General features: G+C 57.8%; 1 protein-coding gene across 12 annotated transcripts in view; it reads right to left on the bottom strand.

Annotated features, from left to right (window-relative positions):
- EPB41L1 (erythrocyte membrane protein band 4.1 like 1) overlaps positions 1–18,854 on the bottom strand; it is a 67,271-nt gene that overhangs the window by 14,968 nt on the left and 33,449 nt on the right. For 6 of the 12 annotated variants that reach the window (XM_027740395.2, XM_039383840.1, XM_039383843.1 and 3 more), the window contains 14 exons: positions 15,223–15,415; positions 14,386–14,550; positions 11,775–11,879; positions 11,655–11,697; positions 10,918–10,993; positions 10,565–10,783; positions 10,389–10,476; positions 9,941–10,093; positions 9,093–9,190; positions 8,780–8,955; positions 8,209–8,357; positions 7,645–7,680; positions 5,625–5,816; positions 4,269–4,367 (listed from right to left, as the gene is read on the bottom strand). In XM_027740395.2, the coding sequence (XP_027596196.1) occupies positions 4,269–4,367; positions 5,625–5,816; positions 7,645–7,680; positions 8,209–8,357; positions 8,780–8,955; positions 9,093–9,190; positions 9,941–10,093; positions 10,389–10,476; positions 10,565–10,783; positions 10,918–10,993; positions 11,655–11,697; positions 11,775–11,879; positions 14,386–14,550; positions 15,223–15,396 (1,773 nt within the window). In that variant the 5' untranslated portion in view covers positions 15,397–15,415. The remainder of the gene's footprint in view (positions 1–4,268; positions 4,368–5,624; positions 5,817–7,644; positions 7,681–8,208; positions 8,358–8,779; positions 8,956–9,092; positions 9,191–9,940; positions 10,094–10,388; positions 10,477–10,564; positions 10,784–10,917; positions 10,994–11,654; positions 11,698–11,774; positions 11,880–14,385; positions 14,551–15,222; positions 15,416–18,854) is intronic. The other 6 variants (XM_039383842.1, XM_039383846.1, XM_039383848.1 and 3 more) reach the window with 4 other exon arrangements.

Genomic DNA, 18,854 nt, shown 5'->3' with positions numbered 1-18,854 from the left:
CTTCACTCTCAGCTTCATCCACGTGCCCTAAGAATATGTCAGACTGCCAACAGCATGAGCAAGGAAAGAAACCACCTTGAGCCATCAGAAAGGCCCTTTCCCCTTCCTACCAGATGCTGCAGCTCAGATTCCCCCCAAAGTCCATCCCTCCTTTCCAGCTCATCAGGGACATCTCCAGAAGCCATAACTGAGCAGAGGTTTCCAGCAATGCTGAAACCAAGCAGTTCAGAAAATGTAACCTGTAAAAGGTTACCTCTCAAGTGTAAAAGACCACGGGTTTGGCAGCTGAGACAGGTATGGGGGCTGCAGCAAGGACCAAGCAAAGGCTGTGAAGCGTCCTGCAGCATGGACACAGCAGGAATGTGGCACACCACACCATGTATCTGTGAGGTTGGTGGGGGGATACCAGGTCACTGCTGCTATGGACACCTAGTACATCCCATGTTTGTCCTGCAGGTCAGCAGAAGGCTTCACGAGTGCCAAGAACGAAGCACTGTTAAAATCCAGCCACTTCTGGAACAGCCAGTAGAACATAAACCACAGGAATATAGTGGCAGGAGAACGTGTGCACCATGAGGCAGCCCAGCGGCCTCCGCAGCTGCCCCAGGGAGCACACATGGGGGCAATGCTGGGGGCTCATCGTGGGGCTGGCACTGCCCACGGCACAGCCTGCCCGGGCAGAGCTGCCTGCAGCAGAGGCAAGGATGGCCCTTGGGGGCACCAGGATGCGCTCCAGTCCCAGTGAGGGGGCTGGCTGCCCACTCCCTGCTAAAATCAGGAACAATAATCCATGGAAATGTGAGCCATGACCCATTCAGGAAGAATGTTTGGAGCAGTTGCACCCAAAATGGAAACCTAGTGACTTATACTGGATAATGGGAAACACACGGGCAGAGGGGAGCAGAGCCAGAGGGAAGGTAAGAGAAGATAACATCAGAAGAGAAAGAAAGGAAAACCAGATACTAGTGGTAGGGCTTCCACAAAGAAATAGGTGAAAGTCTCTGGCAGAAAAATGCCATTCCCAGCTCCTGCCTTCTTTACCAGCTGCCAAAGGAAGCACAGATCCCTCAGCACAGTGCCCCAGGTCTTGCCCTGCAGCACCCTGCAACAGCCCCTCTGTCTGTCCCCATGCCCTGGGCTTTGCCAAGAGCCTGGCAGCCCCTGAAAATCCCCCTGAGTGCCTGCAGAGAAGCACACAGGGGGCTGTGCTGGGGTACAGCCTGCTAGTCCCCAAGTAAACACCCAGCCCTCTGAGGGTGCGGAGGTGCTGGCTCCTTGCAGTGCCAGGACAAGTATGGGGTTGGCCCTGTGCACTGCCAGCTGTGCTCCTCGCAGGGCAGGAAGGGCACCCTCCTCCACCGGTGGCAGATGGATCCTTGCCAGGGACTCTGCCATGGCAACTGCACCCTGCCATGGCCAGGCCACCCTGCTGAGCAGCCAGGTCTGAAGCAGACCCATCCCTCCCACCTCCCCACAGCATCGCTCGCATGAGCCTCTCCCATATTCCATCACGGTGCGCTCTCAAGCACCATCTGCTCTCCAGGTCCCTTCCTCCAGACCTGCCTCCAATGCAGATTTTGTTTCTTCTTAGTCTGTGGAAATCACAATAGAGCACGTTGGTGCCTGTCACGAGCACCAGGCTGCACCTTGGATGTTCACAGCCAGGTCTGACCTGTAACGGCAGCATCATCCCTAACCGGGCAGCTTGCTGGGCTGCTGGGATGCCCAGGCTGGTCTCTGGCACTCCCTCAGCACATTCTTCCATTCAGCAGCGATGCTCATGGGCAACTCAGCTAGGAGACTGCTCACTTTCCTGAGGGTGCAGCAGTTTCTCTCCTGCTCCTGCCCTGTGGTCCCACTGCTGAACCTTCTCTCAGCCAGGACAAGGATGGACAGGTTGTGGGCATACGTACAAATTTCTTCAGCAAAGCCCTCTCACACCTCTTCTCCAGCTGCAAACCAGTCTTTTGGAGGAGACCTTCCCTGGGCAAAGATGAATTTCTTTGGGCTGCTTCTCTGAGTTAAGGCCTGAGATAGATAGATCAAAAACTCTGCTGAAGCCTGGAACAGTGTCTTCATCCATGACAGCACCTCTTCACCAGTAAGGAATACCCCAAAGCTTCAGATTTATTTCTAAACCAGCTTCCTTCTCCTCAGACTCTTGGGTGAGCCCAGTCCAAGGGAACAGTCAGGTACTCTGTGGTGTGCGGGAGTAGTTGACTGAACTCTGCTCTGGAGGGCTCAATGCCAGCTCTGGCCACAGCTCTGGTTCCACAGCTTGTGGCAGCCCTTGTGTCTCCAGAGCCTGAGGACTATTAGAGCAAATATCTGGATACTTGGGCATGTCCTCCAACAAAGCAGAGAACTTGTGGAGCTTTGGAGGTCCATGGGCTGGCAAGACAGAGTATGTGCCAAGGCAGAGCTGAGGCTCAGAAGTGATGATACTGGGAAGGGTCTGTCCATAGACCAACCTTGACTTCCCAAGCGATAATTTACTTTCACACTTCCCTGCCCTCTCTCCCCTCAAATCATCTGCTCTAGGAACAGGAAGGCCATTCCCACTGTGGCCTATGCATCACAGGAGAGTAAGCTGATAGAGTGGGAAGAGGTGATATCAGGGAGCAGAGACAGCCTTTGCCCCTGCCAATGAGGGCCACAACCTGGGAGAGCCCAGGGCATGCAGGAGGCTTCTCCCTTCAGATCCTTCAATGTCTCTTCTGTTCTTTGCTCTCAGAAGTCTCAGCTCACCCAAGAGGAAAGCACAAGCCTTGTGGCAAGAATGAGGGAATCTGAGATGTTGAGACAACACACTGGGCTGCTTTTACCACTTGAAGCTGGAGAGGCTCCTGGCACCTCACAGCACAACATTCCAGTCCTGCAGCAGCAGTGGGGATCGAGGGATGAAGGGAAGAGTCAACACGTATGGCTAGGGGTGATAGACCGCTTAACCTCAGTGGGCCTGAAGCCCATGGGAACTGAGGGACTTTCTGGCTGTCATGAGAGATCCAAGCTCTGCAGATGTGCTGTCCTCATGCCATCACCCTCTTGGGGCCATGAACTCCTCATGGAGATCACCGGTCAGGGGAGGACAAGTTCCCACATATCAACTGCTGAGTCTCAGTCACTGACGCCTGGAGAGAAATCACCGGTGAGGCCACCATGGCACTTGTAGATGGATACCTGGCACCCCAAGGGCTTCCGGGGAGCAGAGGACAAGACTCTGAATCCAGAGATGTGTGTGCACCTCACTGCTGCTGTTTCTGTCCTCCAGCTCTGAAATACTGGCACACAGAGAGTGCCAGCAATGAACAGGAGACACTGCTGCAGAGCCCTTACTGAAGCCCAAGGCTGTGCCCAAGCCTCCCTCACACCCATCTTGTCTCCTGGGGACTGCTCCAGTCAGCCCAGGTTCAGGCTCTTGCCCACGCTGGCAATTTCTGCACAGACAACGGGCGATGACAGGGAGCAAGAGTGCACTCAGCCTTGCCCCTGCCCCATCTGCCCCCTCTCCCACACTGACTCTGCCCCTCCCTGGGCCGCTCAGGTCGGACGTGCTCCCCAGCACCACTGGGCCAACCCTTGGGGCCTGCAGCCAATACACCAGAACCAAGGCTCAAACACCAGCTTGCTTCTGCTCAGTGAAGGTACCACTCTTGGTCTCTGAAGGTCCAGGAAAACACCCCTTCATCTGAGATAAACTGGCACACAAGCAATGCCAAGAGCCCACGCTCCTCACCCATGGGCACCACGTGAGGACATGGATGGCAGTATGACCCTGCTGTGCACAGGGATGAGTCCAACACACCTGATGCCTCCAAAGATGCCCTTCTTCAGGCTTCCTGGGCCCAGGGAACTCTGACTGCAGCCAAAGTGGAAGGAAAGCACAAGGGATTGCTAAGAACAGCTTGAGGCTGCCTGCCTGGACCTGGAGCAGCCACCAACAGAGTGCCTGTGTCATTGGGTCACCCTTGCCTTGGGACCCTCAACAGTGGGCTCCAGCATGGCCCCACACCCAGCAGGGCTGCACTGGGAGGTCTTTCCAGGGCCCCATCTCATATCCCAGCCAGAACAGTCAGGGGAGCAGGTTTCACCAACAGCCCTGTCCTGTGAGGGGTCCTGCCTGTCACCAGAGAGGGGACCCACCCTGGGGGGCAGCAAACAGCTGCTCTGCTAAGAGGGCACGAGCCCCCTTGGCAGGCTGGGGACTCCCACAGTGACAGGGGCAGAATGTGAAAGCAAGAAGTGGGGGGAGAGAGGATAGTGACAACCTCAGGAGAGGAGACAAGGCTTTTCTGCGTGAAAGACTCCATGCTTAGGGAAGGTCCATGCTCTGATGCAAAATCGTCTAGGGTGTCCTCTTCCATCGTCTGTGCCAGCACGGAAACCCCAGCACCCATGGGGAGAGAGAGAGACAGAGAGAGACAGAGACAAAGAAAGAGAGAGAAAGAGAGAATTTGAGAAGGAATGAAGGAACAAAGGGTGGGTAGGTGGGTGGATGGATGGGTAGATGCATGGACAGATAGACAGACAGAGGTCACAGCTGTGCCAGCTTTAGATGCTCCATTCACATCTCTGCACTTGATATATTTGACAGTAAAAGAGATGTGGGGTGAAGTCCCTCTTCCTCTTCACAGTCGAGCATTTTGATGAGGGGGGGCACAAGCCCACCCTGCAGCCCTGGGTCTCCGGTCAGTGCTGGGCACCAGCAGGCACACAGGCATGTCCCAAATCCCCTGCAGAGAGACCCCAGCCCAGCCACCCACAGTGCCCCAAGCCCTCCCCGCAGCCCAGCCCCATGGCAAGGCTGTTTCGGGGTGAGGGGCAGCCAGGGCAGAGCAGCCTCTCTATGTGGCACCCACCCTGCCCAGAGCCATGCCACTGCTGTGGGCACAGAGATGCTCCTGGAGGGGAGAGCAAGGAGGAAGGGTCCCTGGCAGGGAGAGAGCATCCAGAGTGGCAGTGGGGACACTCTTGGCACACACTGCCTGCACCAAGCCCAGCAGGACCCCAGGCCACAGAGCACTCAACTGTGCCACATCCACATCACTCATGCAGCACTGGGGGCTTTGTCCTGGCACCCCAACTCCAGCACCCTCCTATCACTCCCACGGTCCCAGTGCAAAGCCAGCAGGCAGAACACCCAAAGGGGAAGATGTGAATGTAGAATGCCAGCACGGCACCACTCACCCTCCACCTCCTCGCACCACCCAGGTCCTGCTGCTGAGAGCACAACAGGGCACCTCTGTGCAGGTGCCTGGTCCCACTCTGCTCGAGACACCCTCAGGCAGAAGCTGCACCAGCACTGCCCTGCAGGCTGCTGGTGTGAGGGGTGAGGAAAACCCCATCTCATGGGCCAATAGAGCCACAGGTACTCCCAAAACACCCCCAGAGGAAGAGCTGTTCGGTCCCCTGCAATGCCCAGGCACACAGGGAGATTCCCGCCAGCAGTGTAAAAATGGTTAGTGTGATGCAAAACTTAGAGACACCCCTCCCTGCACCCTGTGTCCCCAGCACGGCACTCCCACCGTCCCTCCTCGGGGCAGCACAGGAGCAGAGCCCCAGAGCTGAGGGACACCTCCCCACTGGATCCTGATCCCCTCTGTAAGAGAAGCAGCAGAACAAACCTCACTGGCCTTTTCAGGTGTTCCCTTTGGCGTTTCATCCTCATGCTTGGGTGAGGAAGAGGCTGGTGAGGAAGGCAGCCTCCTGTCCCGGTCCCTGTGAACCAGTTTGCTATTGGGCTCCTTCAGGGTCCGCTTCAGCTCATTAATGCTGGCCTGATGCTTCAGCAAAACATCCTCTGGCTTGTCTAAAAACTTGGGAAGGAGAGAGGAAAGGAGCAGTGATTAAAGCAGCAGCCAAGGCCAAAGGGATGAGCAGGGGCACTGGGCTAGAATTTAGTCTCAGTAGCCAAATGAGGAGCGTGTTGGAGACCCCTGGTCTGCGGGTCTCACTGCAGGGGGAGCAGCTCTTTCACTGCAGGAAGCAGCAGAAAGGCAGCATAGAGCCAAATACACATGGCAGGGGAAGGGCATGGCATGTCCTGGCAGCATCTTCAGGACTCCACGTCCTCCTGGCTGAGGACAAACTAAGCCTCCTGGAGAGGAGAGTGGGCTCTCCCTTGGGATCAGCAAGGGATGGGGCCCCGTTGGAAACACCAGCAGTCTCCTCTGCTCCTCTCTGGCACCAGGCTCAAAGGGAGCCCCAGGCTCTGTCCCAGCAGGGCAGGTGACCAACATTTCCAGCAGAGCTGCTCTGAAATGGGCTCTGCCAAAGGGCTGGAGGTCAAGGCCTGGGCAGGGATGTCCAGCATGGATCCAAGCCTGGATCCCCATGGACCAGCCTGGGGTGGGGTGGGTCTGACCTGCTGTGGAGAGAGGACAGCTCAGACTGTTCAAGTGCAAGGTGGGGTTCAGGTGTTAGAGCAGGACATAGCGAGGGCCCAGGCGCCAGGGTGGCCCCCTCGTCCTGCCACAGAGGTGGGCAAACCAGCTCCGAGCAGGAACCCTGGTTTCTGCTTCCAACTCAAATTCAAACCTCTTCTGAGGTTTGAAAGGAGGCACCTAAATACCTCCCTAGTACCTCGTCAGCAACAGCCCAGAGACCCATGAGAGTCTCAGGAAAAAGTCCACCAAATTTTCCAGATCCCAAAGGCTCAGCACAACTCAGGAAAACTCCCGACCTGGGCCCACATGTGTGAGCCATGGAGAGCTCAAGTGTGCCCACCTCTGGGCTCAGGGTGTGCCGGGCCGGGGCGCAGCACATGCACATGCAGTGGGGAAGCAATGAGGCGGGTGGGGGGCTGGGACCAGTGCCCACTGCCCACTGCCCTGGCGGGGTCTGCCCCTGTGGTGCTGAGCAGGATGGTGAGGCTGTGTGGTGCCAGCGTGGACAACCACATCATGTAGCCATGCTTGCTCCCATCAACAGCTGCAGCGAGGATCTACATCCCACTGTAACTGGAGGGGAAACTCCCAGGGAGCAACTGTGGATTTTAGGCCAGGATGAATCATTCCTGATGGGGCCACCGGGGACATGGCAGTTTGTACAGAGAGGGCTCAGCTTCCCTGTTCTCTGCTCAGCCCATTCTCAGGGTGGACAGACACTGGGTGGGTGCCAGTGCTGGCCCCTTGGGGCAGCTCAGAGCCCCTTTGCCCCATGAGGGTGGGATGGCAGCTGCAGCGCTGTGGGGAGCCCCAGCCTGGCTCTCATGGGGAGTGGGGGGCTGCAGGAGAGTGGAGCCACTAGGCAGGGCGGTGATGAGTCAGTTTGGGTCAGGCAAGAGCAGAGCATGGGTCAGGGTGGCAGCGGGAGCGATGGGACCAGCTGCACAGGAGACACAAGGCAAGGATATGGCAGGGTCAGTAACACAAACAGAAGCCAGGTCACCCCAATGGGTCAAGGGTTTTCCTGCCCCTGGGAGGGCTCACAGGTAGGATCAGGACCACCTTACTTAGTGGGATAGAAGATGCCACGTGCGCTGGGCTGATCCCCAGCTGTCTGTTCATTGGGCTCCTCCAGCACCCAACCCCCTGCCTGACGCATCTTGTATTCCAGTAAATAGGGTGACACATGGAGTTGTTTTGGGAAGGATGGACAATATGATGCACCAATGAGGACTAAGATACTCCAGACAGAGAATACCTCCTGCTTGTGCCTGGGGGTTGTTTCGTGCTCCGGCTGGCAGCAAAGAGAGGGTTAAAAGTAACCAGCAGGTTACGAAGGAATTTGTCACAAACATCACAGTTAAGTTGATGGGCTGGTAGGGACACCCTCTCCCCTCGAAGTGGGGCTGAAATGGGCTGGGACAGCCCAAGGACCAGGGCAGGCAGTGGGTGGGCTGTGCACGGGCAGTGGGGGGAATGAGCGGGCACCCATGTTCCTGGCCTGTCCCCATCCCCATCCCTGTCCCAAACCGGGACTGTTCCCAGATCTGGCTCTGCCTGGGGAGGAGCCTTTAGATCACCTGGAGGGCTCTGGGGACTCAGTTAAACCAAACCCCTCTGACCGCCTCACTTCCACGAGTGGGGCCAAGAGCCATATCCCAGGGGTCCCACCAGCCTGGGGCTCAGCTGACACAGGCAGGGCTGCAGGGTACTGCGCACCGAGGTGACCCTTCCTGCCTGCAGCCCAGCCCTGCTGCCTGTGCTTGGTCCCCTGTCTGCCTACCCCTCCACCCCCACCCTCCTCTGCCCACCTCGGCTGTACCTTCAGCTCCTTGATTTTCGTCGGGGTGGTCACCTCCTCATCCTCCATTTCAGACTGCCTCCTGCTGCCAAACTCACCGTCCTCCTCCTGCTTCTCACCCTCCGCCCCAGCATCATGGTTCTCGCTGACGGAGGCTGGACGTGAGAACTCTGCCCGTGGGGGAGAGCCCGGGTCACTGCAGCCCTGCCACCCCCATTCCTCCCCCATTCCCTCACCCCCTGCCCCTACCCTGCTAGCTCTTACCTGGGGATCAAGGAGCCCCAGACGCCCTGCAGCAGGGACAGATGGTCCCAGGTGTCCTAAGGCACAGGGAGCCGGGGGGAAGGTGTCCCCAGGCTGCCCAACCCCAACCCTGCCATATCCCCCTGCTCACACACAATCTGAGCAACCACTTGGGGTGGGGACAGACCCTCTGCCATGGGGATGCAACTGGGGACAGCCCCTAGAAGGAAGCCCAATGCTGCTGTGACCCTGCTCAACTCAATGAGGCAAAGTAGAACCGAGCCGAGCAGCACCCCACTGCTCCCGCCAGCGGACCAATCTCCCTCCCCCTCCCCAATTTGGGGCATACCTCCATCAAGGCTGCGAGACATGGTGTACCGTTTGCTGGAGGAGCGCTCGAAGAACGGAGCTGGGCGGTCGATGAGGGCACTGGCCTGTCGCGTCTGTGCCTGCGTCCGCCCACTGTACCGAAACTTGGAGCCCATCACCAGGAAGCCCTTGGGGGGTGGCTCTGGGGACACCAGCCTAGGGGTCAGAGGGGAAGAGGGGCATCAGCAAACCCCGGTCAGGCCCCCCGGCACTGTGCCCCACATGTACCCACGGCAACAGAAGCAGAAGCATGCCTGCCTCCCAGAAGGGAAGCCTGGAGAAGGTGTCCTCACCTGAAGAAGGTGTGATGCTCTATGCAGACCTTCCAGAGCCGCTTGGCTGAGCGGTGGTTGGGCAGCTTGAAGCCAATGGTGCTCTCAAACTGTTCATACTTGGGAGAGACGGATATAGGCTGTTACAGGCAGATCCTGCCCTAGGGGACATGATGGGATAGGACCTTGCCAAAGCCCTCAGGCTCCCCTGGCAGGAGCCATGACCATACAAAAAAACCCCAAAAGTCTTCTTCAAAGCTGTGCTGGGAAGGTCCATGCCACCAGCATGGTGATGGGATCACTGCCCACGCCTCTGGCCTAAGCACTTCCCTCAGCTGTAAATGGCTTTTCAGTGCAAGATGAATTCCTCCAAGAAACAAAAGCTTTTACAGCTGTTTTGGTGTGAGGGTATCACTCTCCCTTTCAGATGTGCTGCCGTTCCAGCCTGCTGGAAGACCTGGGTGGAAATGCATTCTCCTACCAGTGCACATAGAAGAGCAAAAATAAAGTCTGAAAATGAATGAAAAAATCTCCTGATGTTTTTTTTTGTGAAGACACGCCAAAAATGGCCCTCAACTTCCCTTCCTGGGCAAACTCCCCACACCAGCAGGGTCATGGTGTATGTCAGGTAGGGATGGGAACCTGGGGTCCCTCAGCTGCTGAAGTCATGAGAGCATAGACAAGAAAATCCACACCACAGGCGATGTGCTCTCTTGGACAGTGTGGTCATTCATGTGGGACCCTTGGGACAGAGGCTGGAGCCAGGTGAGGACATCCCCACCATCAGCCCCAGTGCCCACCATCAGCCCCAGTCCCACAGGACAAGCACTCTGCTGTGCCCCAGGGCTGCATGGGCACCTGGCACCCACCTCACCCGGGCGGATCTTGATGTAGAAGTTGCTCCTTTTGTAGGAAATTTTAAGGATCTTGGGCCAGGCGAAGCGGTTGATGCGCAGCCGGTCCCTGTAGATGAGGAGGCCGTTGGCGCAGACGCCCAGCATGATGTCAATGCCCTCTGAGTCCTGGAGGAGGGAAGGGGACAGGAGGGAACAGTTCAGTTAGCGAAGTAAGAACCAGCCTGGCCAATAGTGCCGTGCTCCCTCCTGCTAGGAGCTACGGGGGCCCTGAACACCAGGCTGGTTGATCTCTGGAGCTCCTCTGGTCCAACACGGGGACACTCAGAGCCACCTAGAGCCATGCCAGGAGCATGTCCTCACTGAGCCTTCACTCTAGGAGGAAGGGGTGGGCAAGAGGGGTGTGCAGGAGCAGGGTGGGATGGTGCTGACCATGGCTCTGGGAGCCCCATGGCCCCAATACCTTGGCGTGGTGCAGGTCCACCCCGTACATGGAGAGCTTCTTGGCATTCTCCAGGAAGTGGACCTCTGCTTCCCCAGGGGTCATTCCGCTGCAGGGAAACAGAGAGGGGGAGACGTAGGCAGGTGCCCCACCAGGTGAGGGCCATCTCTCCAGTGCCATCCCCTCTTGGAGCTCACCGGTAAGTCTTGTGCAGCTCCATGATGCGTTCCTCCAGCTCCCGTGTCTGGTTGGGGGCGAAGCGGAGCTCACTGACATAGTTGCCCACGTGCTCTTCGGTGTCGTGGTCGCCCAGCTCGGCCTGGACAGCGTAAGAGCCCAGCAGGGCATGGGTGACGAAGGAGCAGGGCAGGCGCCCCGTGATGATGTCTGCACGGAGCTGCAGGCACAGGTAGTATCTGCAGGAGGGGGGAGAGGGTGAGAGTAGGGTGAGGGCATGTGCTTCCTGAGCAGGCTGGGGCTACCTGGGAGGGAGACGTGTGCCCCTCAATGCAGGCCGGGGCTCCCCAGGAAGGAGGTGTGTGGTCCCCACCTTGTGATGTCCTCTGTGAGCTGGGCAGGGTCTGGAGGGTAGAACTTCACAGTGAAGGCAAAGTTCCAGGGCCCACCTAGAGAGGGGAGAGGGCAGTCAGGACAGCACCTGTAGGGCTGCACACAGGGTGTAGAAGCATCCATGCATTTCCTAAGCCTGCACAAGGCAGGGACAGAGGGCTGCAGAAGCTGCTTGGAGCACAGCCCTCGGGATACCAGCATGACCTGGTTAGTCCTTCCCAAACGGCTGGGGAGAGAAAAGCATCACAGCTTCAGAAGCCATCAGCTCCTGATCATTATCACAGCATCACTGTCACAGCAAAAGCCTCCTTTGTCCCAGAAAATGACACCTTGGACTATAGGTGTCATTTCTGCCATCCCAGCAATGCAACATCATGGGCAAAGGTCCCAGGACCTGTCCCAGCAAGGACCCCCACTTTTTCCCCCCGTCCCTCTCCTCCCTGCTCAGGGCAAGTGGTGCTCAGAGAGGCACCATGTCTCAGCTCTGGTGGCACAGATGAGGTCCTTTGCCCCCCAGCGCCTCTCATGAGTAAGAGGAGAGGTGGGTAACACTTAGCTGAATGAGCATCAGCATCCCTGTCCCCAGGCCAGCTGGCAAAGGTCCTCTCTAGAGCAGGTGAGAAGGGGACACACTGTAGGACAGCCACAGCTGAGCTATCCTGGAGCTCCATGGGATACCCCCGGGCTGGGAAGGATGGACCTTCCCTGGGCACTTACTGCGGATCTGCTTCTTGATCTCCTTGGAGGGGTCCAACCAGTTCTGCAACAAGGAGACAGCTGGTCAGGGGGGTCCCCACCATGCAAGGGGCAGCTGTAGAGGGACCCCGCCGTGCTCACCTTCTGGCTGTCTGAGTCACAGAAGGTGAGGCCGAAGTAGTCCTTCTCCAGGAGGTTGAGGTGCTCGCACACCATGTCAAAGAGGACCTGGCCTCGGGCGTGTTTCTGTCAGAGACATGGAGAGGCTGATGGTGAGCTGGCTCAAGGGAGACCCTTCAGGTGACCCCTAAAAGGTGCTCTCATCTGGCAGTGGGTTTCACCATGCCCCATCCCTGTAGCCCTGGGATCACCTGGGCTTTGCACCACTTTAAGGACACCCAGGTGGTCCCTGGGCTGCAGGGATGGGCTGCTGGTGGCAGCAGTGGTGGGATTCCCAAGCAGAGCACGGACAAATGAGAGCCACTAAGAGCCCAGGCCATGTGCAGCAACGGAGGGCACCCTCGGTATAAACAAATTCCAGAATGGGTTTGCATTGGAAGTGACCGTAAAGATTGTCTAGTTTCACCCCCCTAACATGGGCAGGGACACCTTCCACTAGACCAGGTTGCTCTAAGCCCCATCCAACCCAGTCTTGAACACTTTGAGGGATGGGAATTCCCCTGAATTTCTCTTTGTTACTGGTGGCAGTGAGGCCCAGGCTCCCTCATGGACACTGAAGAACAACCCTTCCCACGTGTGTATCTCCTCGATTTCCAGCCTGGCAGCTCCCATCTCCAATCTCCCCTCTCCAAGACATCCATTTACTGGAGCACCTTTACCAGATGCCCCCTAGGATGGCAGCACAGCACAGCAAGCAGCACAGCACAGGCTCCTGCTTGCCCTCCAAAGCTTTTCCAGTACTTGCCATCAACTTTCCTGGGTCTCCTCCCTCCTTCCAACTTGGGTTTGAAGGTAGGGGCTCACCCATGGCACATGCTGGGGTGTCACACTCAACAGTTTTACTCCCCCATTTGATTTTGACTGAATTAAGGTTTAATTAAAACACAGGGAAAAGGCACAACTACTCCAACAGTGTCTGCCAGAAAAAAGAAGAAATGCAGCACTGGACCTTCTACCTCTAACCCTGTCCTCTGTGCCCCAGATGGCTTTTTTGGAGAGCAGCACCTGTCTAAAAGTTGACCCCATTCTTGGGCAATGTGGCAAGGGGTATTGCTCTGCTCTGCTCTGCCAGCACCTGTGACCTGAGATTCTCCTGGCATCCCCGTTTGGTTGGCTAGTGCTCTGGGAAGAGCCAGGGGAAAGATGACCCCACTGGGGCTCATGAGCCACCCTTGTGCCCTGTCAGCTCCCTGAGGTGCTCTGCTCCTTTCCTCCTTTGGGAAGTCTTTTATCTTGCTGCCAACTCATCCTTCTACAGCTCTGTGAACAATTTTACCACTAAAGTGACAGCCAGGGCTGCTGGAGCACAGAGATCAAAGGCTCTGCTGCCTGTGCCATGGGCAGGGACATCCCCCCCCGGCTTCCTCGGGGTGTTCCCTCCTCTCAGGCAGCCACACTCCCTACATTCATCAATCCCACGCAGCTGAGACCTGGATCAGCCAGGACCTGCATACAGATCCTCTCCATGCAGCCAGCTTCAAGCTACTGACAGCAAACACCCGTGTACCTACTTGCCAGAGCAAGGGCAAAGGTCTCCCTGGAAAAGGCTCTCAGATTTCTGCTTCTGAACAACCTCAGCTTTTCCTTTTTAAGCAAAGTTGCTAGTCCCTAAAAATGTCCCTCCCTCCCTCCGGGCTCATGGCGCACATTGGAGCACCACTGCCTTCCCAGCCTGCAGGCAGGAGACAGAAGGAAGTGCTGGAGATGGAACAGCTGCTCCCTCCGTCCCTCACTGCAGGCACTGCCAGGCACCTCTCCCCTCCATTCCTCCCTGCAGGCACTGCCTGGTGTCTGTCCCCTCTGTCTCTCCCTGCCGTGACACCCACTGCCAGGGAACAGTGCACACCCACGTACACCCGTGTGTGCCCATGCCATGTGCCTGTGATGATGCCTAACGAGCAGGTGGCCTCAGACCCAGAGCAGGGTGCTGGACCACCTGCCTGTGCACCCTGCCCTGCCTGCATGCACGAAGATGCAGCCACAAGGATGTCCACATGTGTTCACCCTCATGTGCACATGCACACACGTGACACTACCTCGCCGTGTGCTCACTGGCCCACCAGCTCCATGGGGAGGGACAGCAAGGGAGAAGAAGATGAACACAGAGAAGATGGACACAAAACCACCTGGGGCAGCCAGGAGGGCCCCTGCATGTCACCTCCTTTGCACTGACACGTGTACAGATACCCGTGTGCACACATGGGACAGCCAACACACCTGGAGGTGCCGCAGCCAGGCTGGCACCGGGTGTGTGGTGCACGCACTGTCAGGCAGAGCTCTACCCCCAGCCATAAAGTTTCCAATTTAGACATTGTTTTTTGTTGTGAGTAGCTGCCAAATTTGCCTTCACTGGGCTGAAATTCCCTGCTGGGGTCTGTCTTTCCAGATTTTTTCCTTATGTTGAAATTTCAACTTAAATGGCTATTTCTGTGGATACTTTTCCCTAGGAGAGAGGTACTACAAAGCCACTTGCAAGAGCCCTGACATGGGGACTCGCTGGGCTGGGCAGATTCCCTGGGCTGAGAGTGTCCCCTCCTTGGTGCTAGCACAGCCCCTCAAAGCCAAGACTCACCTCCACCTCACACTCATACTCGGAGGCATCAAGCAGGGTCACCCTGCACAGGGCACTCTTCACTTTCTTGGTGGTTTTCTGGGGTGACTTCTGGGTCTTGCTGGGGGTTGTTTTGTCAGAGAGCCCATCTGTCTCACTGTAGTCCTTGTCCTCCATGTCTGTGCCCTGGAATGGGGAGACACAGAATGTTACCTGGCACCACCGCCAGGATGGACACACAGAGGGGGAAAGCCCTCCACAGCAGGCAGAAGAGGGCAGCCGGTGGCAGGGAGGCTGATGACCTCTTAGGAGTCCTCAGTCAAGCCTAGTTTTCCCAACCCACACTGCCAGCACAAGCCAGGTCCCTGGAAAATGGACACCTGGGGCCAGTTCAGCACCCAAAACCTCCTTGCCCAACAGCTCAGCTCCGCGGCAACTCTGCAGCCAACAGCGGGTGTGGCCGCTGCTCCCAGCCCTGCCCAGGGCAGCTCAGCAGGGGACACGGGACCACTTGCTCCCTCCCTGTGCCCCGACCTGCACTGCCATTCCCAGCCCCGTCAGCATTCCAGGCTGCCGCATGGCTCTTTCTGCCTGTCCTGCCCTGCCTGCAAGGAGCTGTGGGCAAGGAGCTGGGCAGCTGTGCAAGCAGCTGGCAGAGCCACCACCACCCTGGCTGGGGGGGCTCCCCTCCAGTACGTTCCCCTCGGGCACAAGGGATGTGCCCACTTCACTGGGCTCCTGCAGCCCCCGCACCGCAGCAAGGCCACAGTGACTGACAGCAGTGAGCGGTGGCACACCCTCTCCTCTGCTGCGCCTCCCCCTCCTGCCTCTCGTGGCACCCGTCTGTCACCCACTCACTGGCTCCATATTTCGGGCATCGGACTGTGCCCCGGGCTTCTCGTTGGCGTCGCTGTCCCGGCCAGTGGGGTTGGGGGCTGCGGTGGGGCCGTGGGCAGCCGCCTCCAGCTGCTGCTGCGGAGCCTCTTCCTGCGCATTCCTCACCTCCGACCCGGGGCCCGTCTCCGTTGTCATGGCTGCTGGTCACCCCGCTCTGCCACCGCCACCCGAGGAAGAGACAGGAGGGGTCACTGAGGTCACACGGGCATGGACGATGTTGGCTAGGCAGCCAGCAGCTGGGATGCCCTGGCTGCACGGGAGCCTTGGGACAAGCCCATCTCTGCCCCACTGCCTGCATGCATGGATCCGCTGCCAGACCCCGGCTCCCTGTCCACTCATGGATCCGCTGCCAGACCGCGGCTCCCTGTCCATGCACAGATCCACTGCCAGATCCCAGCTCCCTGTTCTTGCACGGATACTCTGCCAGACCTCGGCTCCCTGTCCGCTCATGGATCTGCTGCCCAGTGACAGGGACCCACCACAGGCAGGGCTTGGCTCATGCCCCATCTCTGCACTCACAGCGGGCAGTGAGGCTGCCCTGACCCCCTGCTCCCCCCTGCGCTGCACCCATAGGTACCTTCACTCATGTTTTTTAGGAGTGGGAGGAAAAACAAGGCTGTGAGTCACGGGAAAGCCTGCACTGACAAAGGAAATGACAAACATGTTCCCACGGTCAGCGTGGGACCCTGTGGAGCGGCGAGATTCCTGCCTCCAGCCCCAGCTGCCTGTCCAGTGCATGATGCAAAAACAAACCCAGGGCCAGGAACAGCGAGGGGAAGGCACTTTCCATGCCGGGGTGCTCAGCAACATGTTTTTAGAACATTTATGTTTTTGAAACCTTTTATGCCAATGTAGTGTGGGCTGGCAAGAGCTCCTGGGATGATCCATGCACCAAGGTCATGGAGCACCCTCTGGACCATCACCCACCCGTCACTCAGGCTGCTCAGGCCCCACCAGCTCCCCATCAGTCTGTGCCAGATCTGCTGGGATCGCCCCCATTGGAGTGTCCGAAGGCTGTGGCTGGACGAGGCGGCTCAATCAGAGCATCTCCCTGGGGTCACATCACCCACCCTGCCCACGGAACAGCCACACCAGCAGCCCTGAGTAATGCCTGCAGCACCATAAAACCTGCACTTTAGTGGAGTGTGTAAGCCCACACAGGACATTTCTGATCCCCATTCCAATTCCAACCCCCTGCCATGGGCAGGGACACCTTCCACTAGACCAGGTTGCTCCAAGCCCCGTCCAACCTGGCCTTGAACACTTCCAGGCATGGGGCAGCCACAGCTTCTCTGGCCAGCCTGTGCCAGGGCCTCACCACCATCACAGGGAAGAATTTCTTTCCAATATCCAATCCAATCCTGTCCTCTGGCAGTGGGAAGCTATTGCCCCTTATCCTGTCTCTCCGGACCCTGGTAAAAAGTCTTTCTCCATCTTTCTTATAAGCCCCCTTCAGGCCCTGGAAGGGGTTCTCAGGTCTCCCTGGAGCCTTCTCTTCTCCAGGTGAACCCCCCCAGCTCTCTCAGCCTGGCTCCAGAGCAGAGGGGCTCCAGCCCTTGGAGCATCTTCGTGGCCTCCTCTGGATTTGCTCCAACAGGTTGATGTCCTTGTGCTGAGGATCCCAGAGCTGGAGGCAGCACTGCAGGTGGGGTCTCACCCAAGCAGAGCAGAGGGGCAGAATCCCACCCTCACCTGCTGCCCACAGTGTGGGATGAGCCCACGACTGGTTTCTGGGTACCAGCACATATGGCCAAGTCACATCCAATTTGTCACTGACCAGGACCCCCAAGTGCCTCTCCCCAGGGCTGCTCTCAACCCACCCAGCCTCCAGCCTGTGCTGATGCTGGGGGTTGCCCTGACTCAGATACAGGATCTTGCACTTGGCCTGGTTGAACTGCATGAGGTTCACATGAGCTCACTCCTCCTGCCTGCCCAGGTCCCTCTGGATGCCACATCCCTGGTGAATCTGCTGCACTGCTCAGGCTCAGTTCGGTGTCACCCACGGACTTGCTGACTTTCTGTTACAAAGCAAACCCATCCCACGCCACAGCTCCTGTCCCTCCACCGCCCTTCAGGTGTCCTCAGCAGTGGGAAAATGTGAAACCTTACCCATAAAAATGGCTAAAACTGACTCCAGGGGTGAGAGAGAACAGAGAGGAGGTGACAGGGAAGACACAGGAGTCAGCCTGTGCCTCCTGCCACCCAATTCGGCAGTGCAGGATCATCTGGGAGCATCCCCCTTCCATGCACACAGGTCAGTGACACTGCTGCTGGCCATGCTGGCTGTGTGGTCACCACAGAGGGACTCTGTTCACACCAACAGGCCCAGGACTTCACCACCCTGCCCCAGGGCCACACTCTTCTGGCCATGACAGGCAGGACAACCTGCCACAGGCCCCTGAGGAGCATTAGCTCAGCTCCTCCTGACAGACCCCACTGCTTGGCCAAGGGCACCAGAAGCTTTCAAGGGTCACCAGTGGTTTGGTTTTTTCCACAGAGAAAACAGGGCTGCTGTTTTTCCACTGCAAATTCAAGCAGTTGCATGCTCCCAGCTCCAATCCCTGGGTGGATCATTCCTAAGTGCTTCTGCCTGGATCTCAGTGTGTGAATTTTTTAATCAATATGAAATCTCTAAAATGATAACCATCCCTTCAGGCCAAAAACACGCTGGGTTTTTCACTCAAGGTTTCTAAACTTTCTTCCAAACTACTTTTTCCCTCTGCAGTGGGAAGCATTGATCCCTGAGGAAATGAGGCCTTTTTTTAAGGGTAGTAGGCTAGGAATTCATCCCATCTTGCCCAGCCAGACCTACTTTTGCATATTAAGCTCCAGTTCCAAGCAAGGAGCCTGACCTAGGGACCCTGACTACCAGCTGAAGCCCGTGAGAGCACAACACAGCAGTGCCGGGGTGGCAGACCCCTGGTAAAGGAGCTGGCAAACCCCCAGGGACCATCTCCCTGCTCACACCATGACCTTGCTTCTCCTGCCACCCTGCTTTGGAACCCTGGCCACCATCCCCCTTCCCTGGTCCCAGTAATTCCCACTGCACGCTCTTCCTTCCTGCAGCACCACGTGTCTCTGTGCCTGGGCAGAGACACAGGGCTCTATACAGCCACAGAGGAAACCTCAGCTCCGATGGATCCCAGCCCAGAAAGGGCCCATTGAGCCCATCCCTGTGGCATTGCTCCTGCCCCAGCAGTGTGGAACACAGCGGGGACGATCAAGCCCCCCTCCAAACTTTGGATGGGCTCAGGAGGAGCAGGGAGCCCCTCAATCTCTCACCTTGCAGCCATGGTGGGGAGACTCCAGTCCCCACACAGGGTCATTGCTGGGGGATGAGGGTCAGGGAGCTGCCCCAAGGGAGCTGGGGCTGGCAGTGGGGCAGTGGCCCTGGGCATGACACTACTGCAGCTGAGCCCTGCAGCTGCACAGCCCCAATGGAGGGGCCACACTGGCACCGCCACACTCCTGGGCACAGCCACAATGCTGCATTCAGGGGCTGGTGGGTGTGGGTGCCACAGCTGTGTGGGCAGTGCTGCTGCTCAGGGTTCCCTGCCCACAGTGGGGCTGAGTGGAGAGGTCGGAAGCATGGA

The sequence above is a fragment of the Pipra filicauda genome, unplaced genomic scaffold (genome assembly GCF_003945595.2).
Source record: "Pipra filicauda isolate LSUMZ 115617 unplaced genomic scaffold, ASM394559v2 scaffold327_size997775_pilon, whole genome shotgun sequence".
Classification (NCBI taxonomy): domain Eukaryota; kingdom Metazoa; phylum Chordata; class Aves; order Passeriformes; family Pipridae; genus Pipra; species Pipra filicauda.
This window is presented reverse-complemented; position numbering and strand designations above follow the sequence as displayed.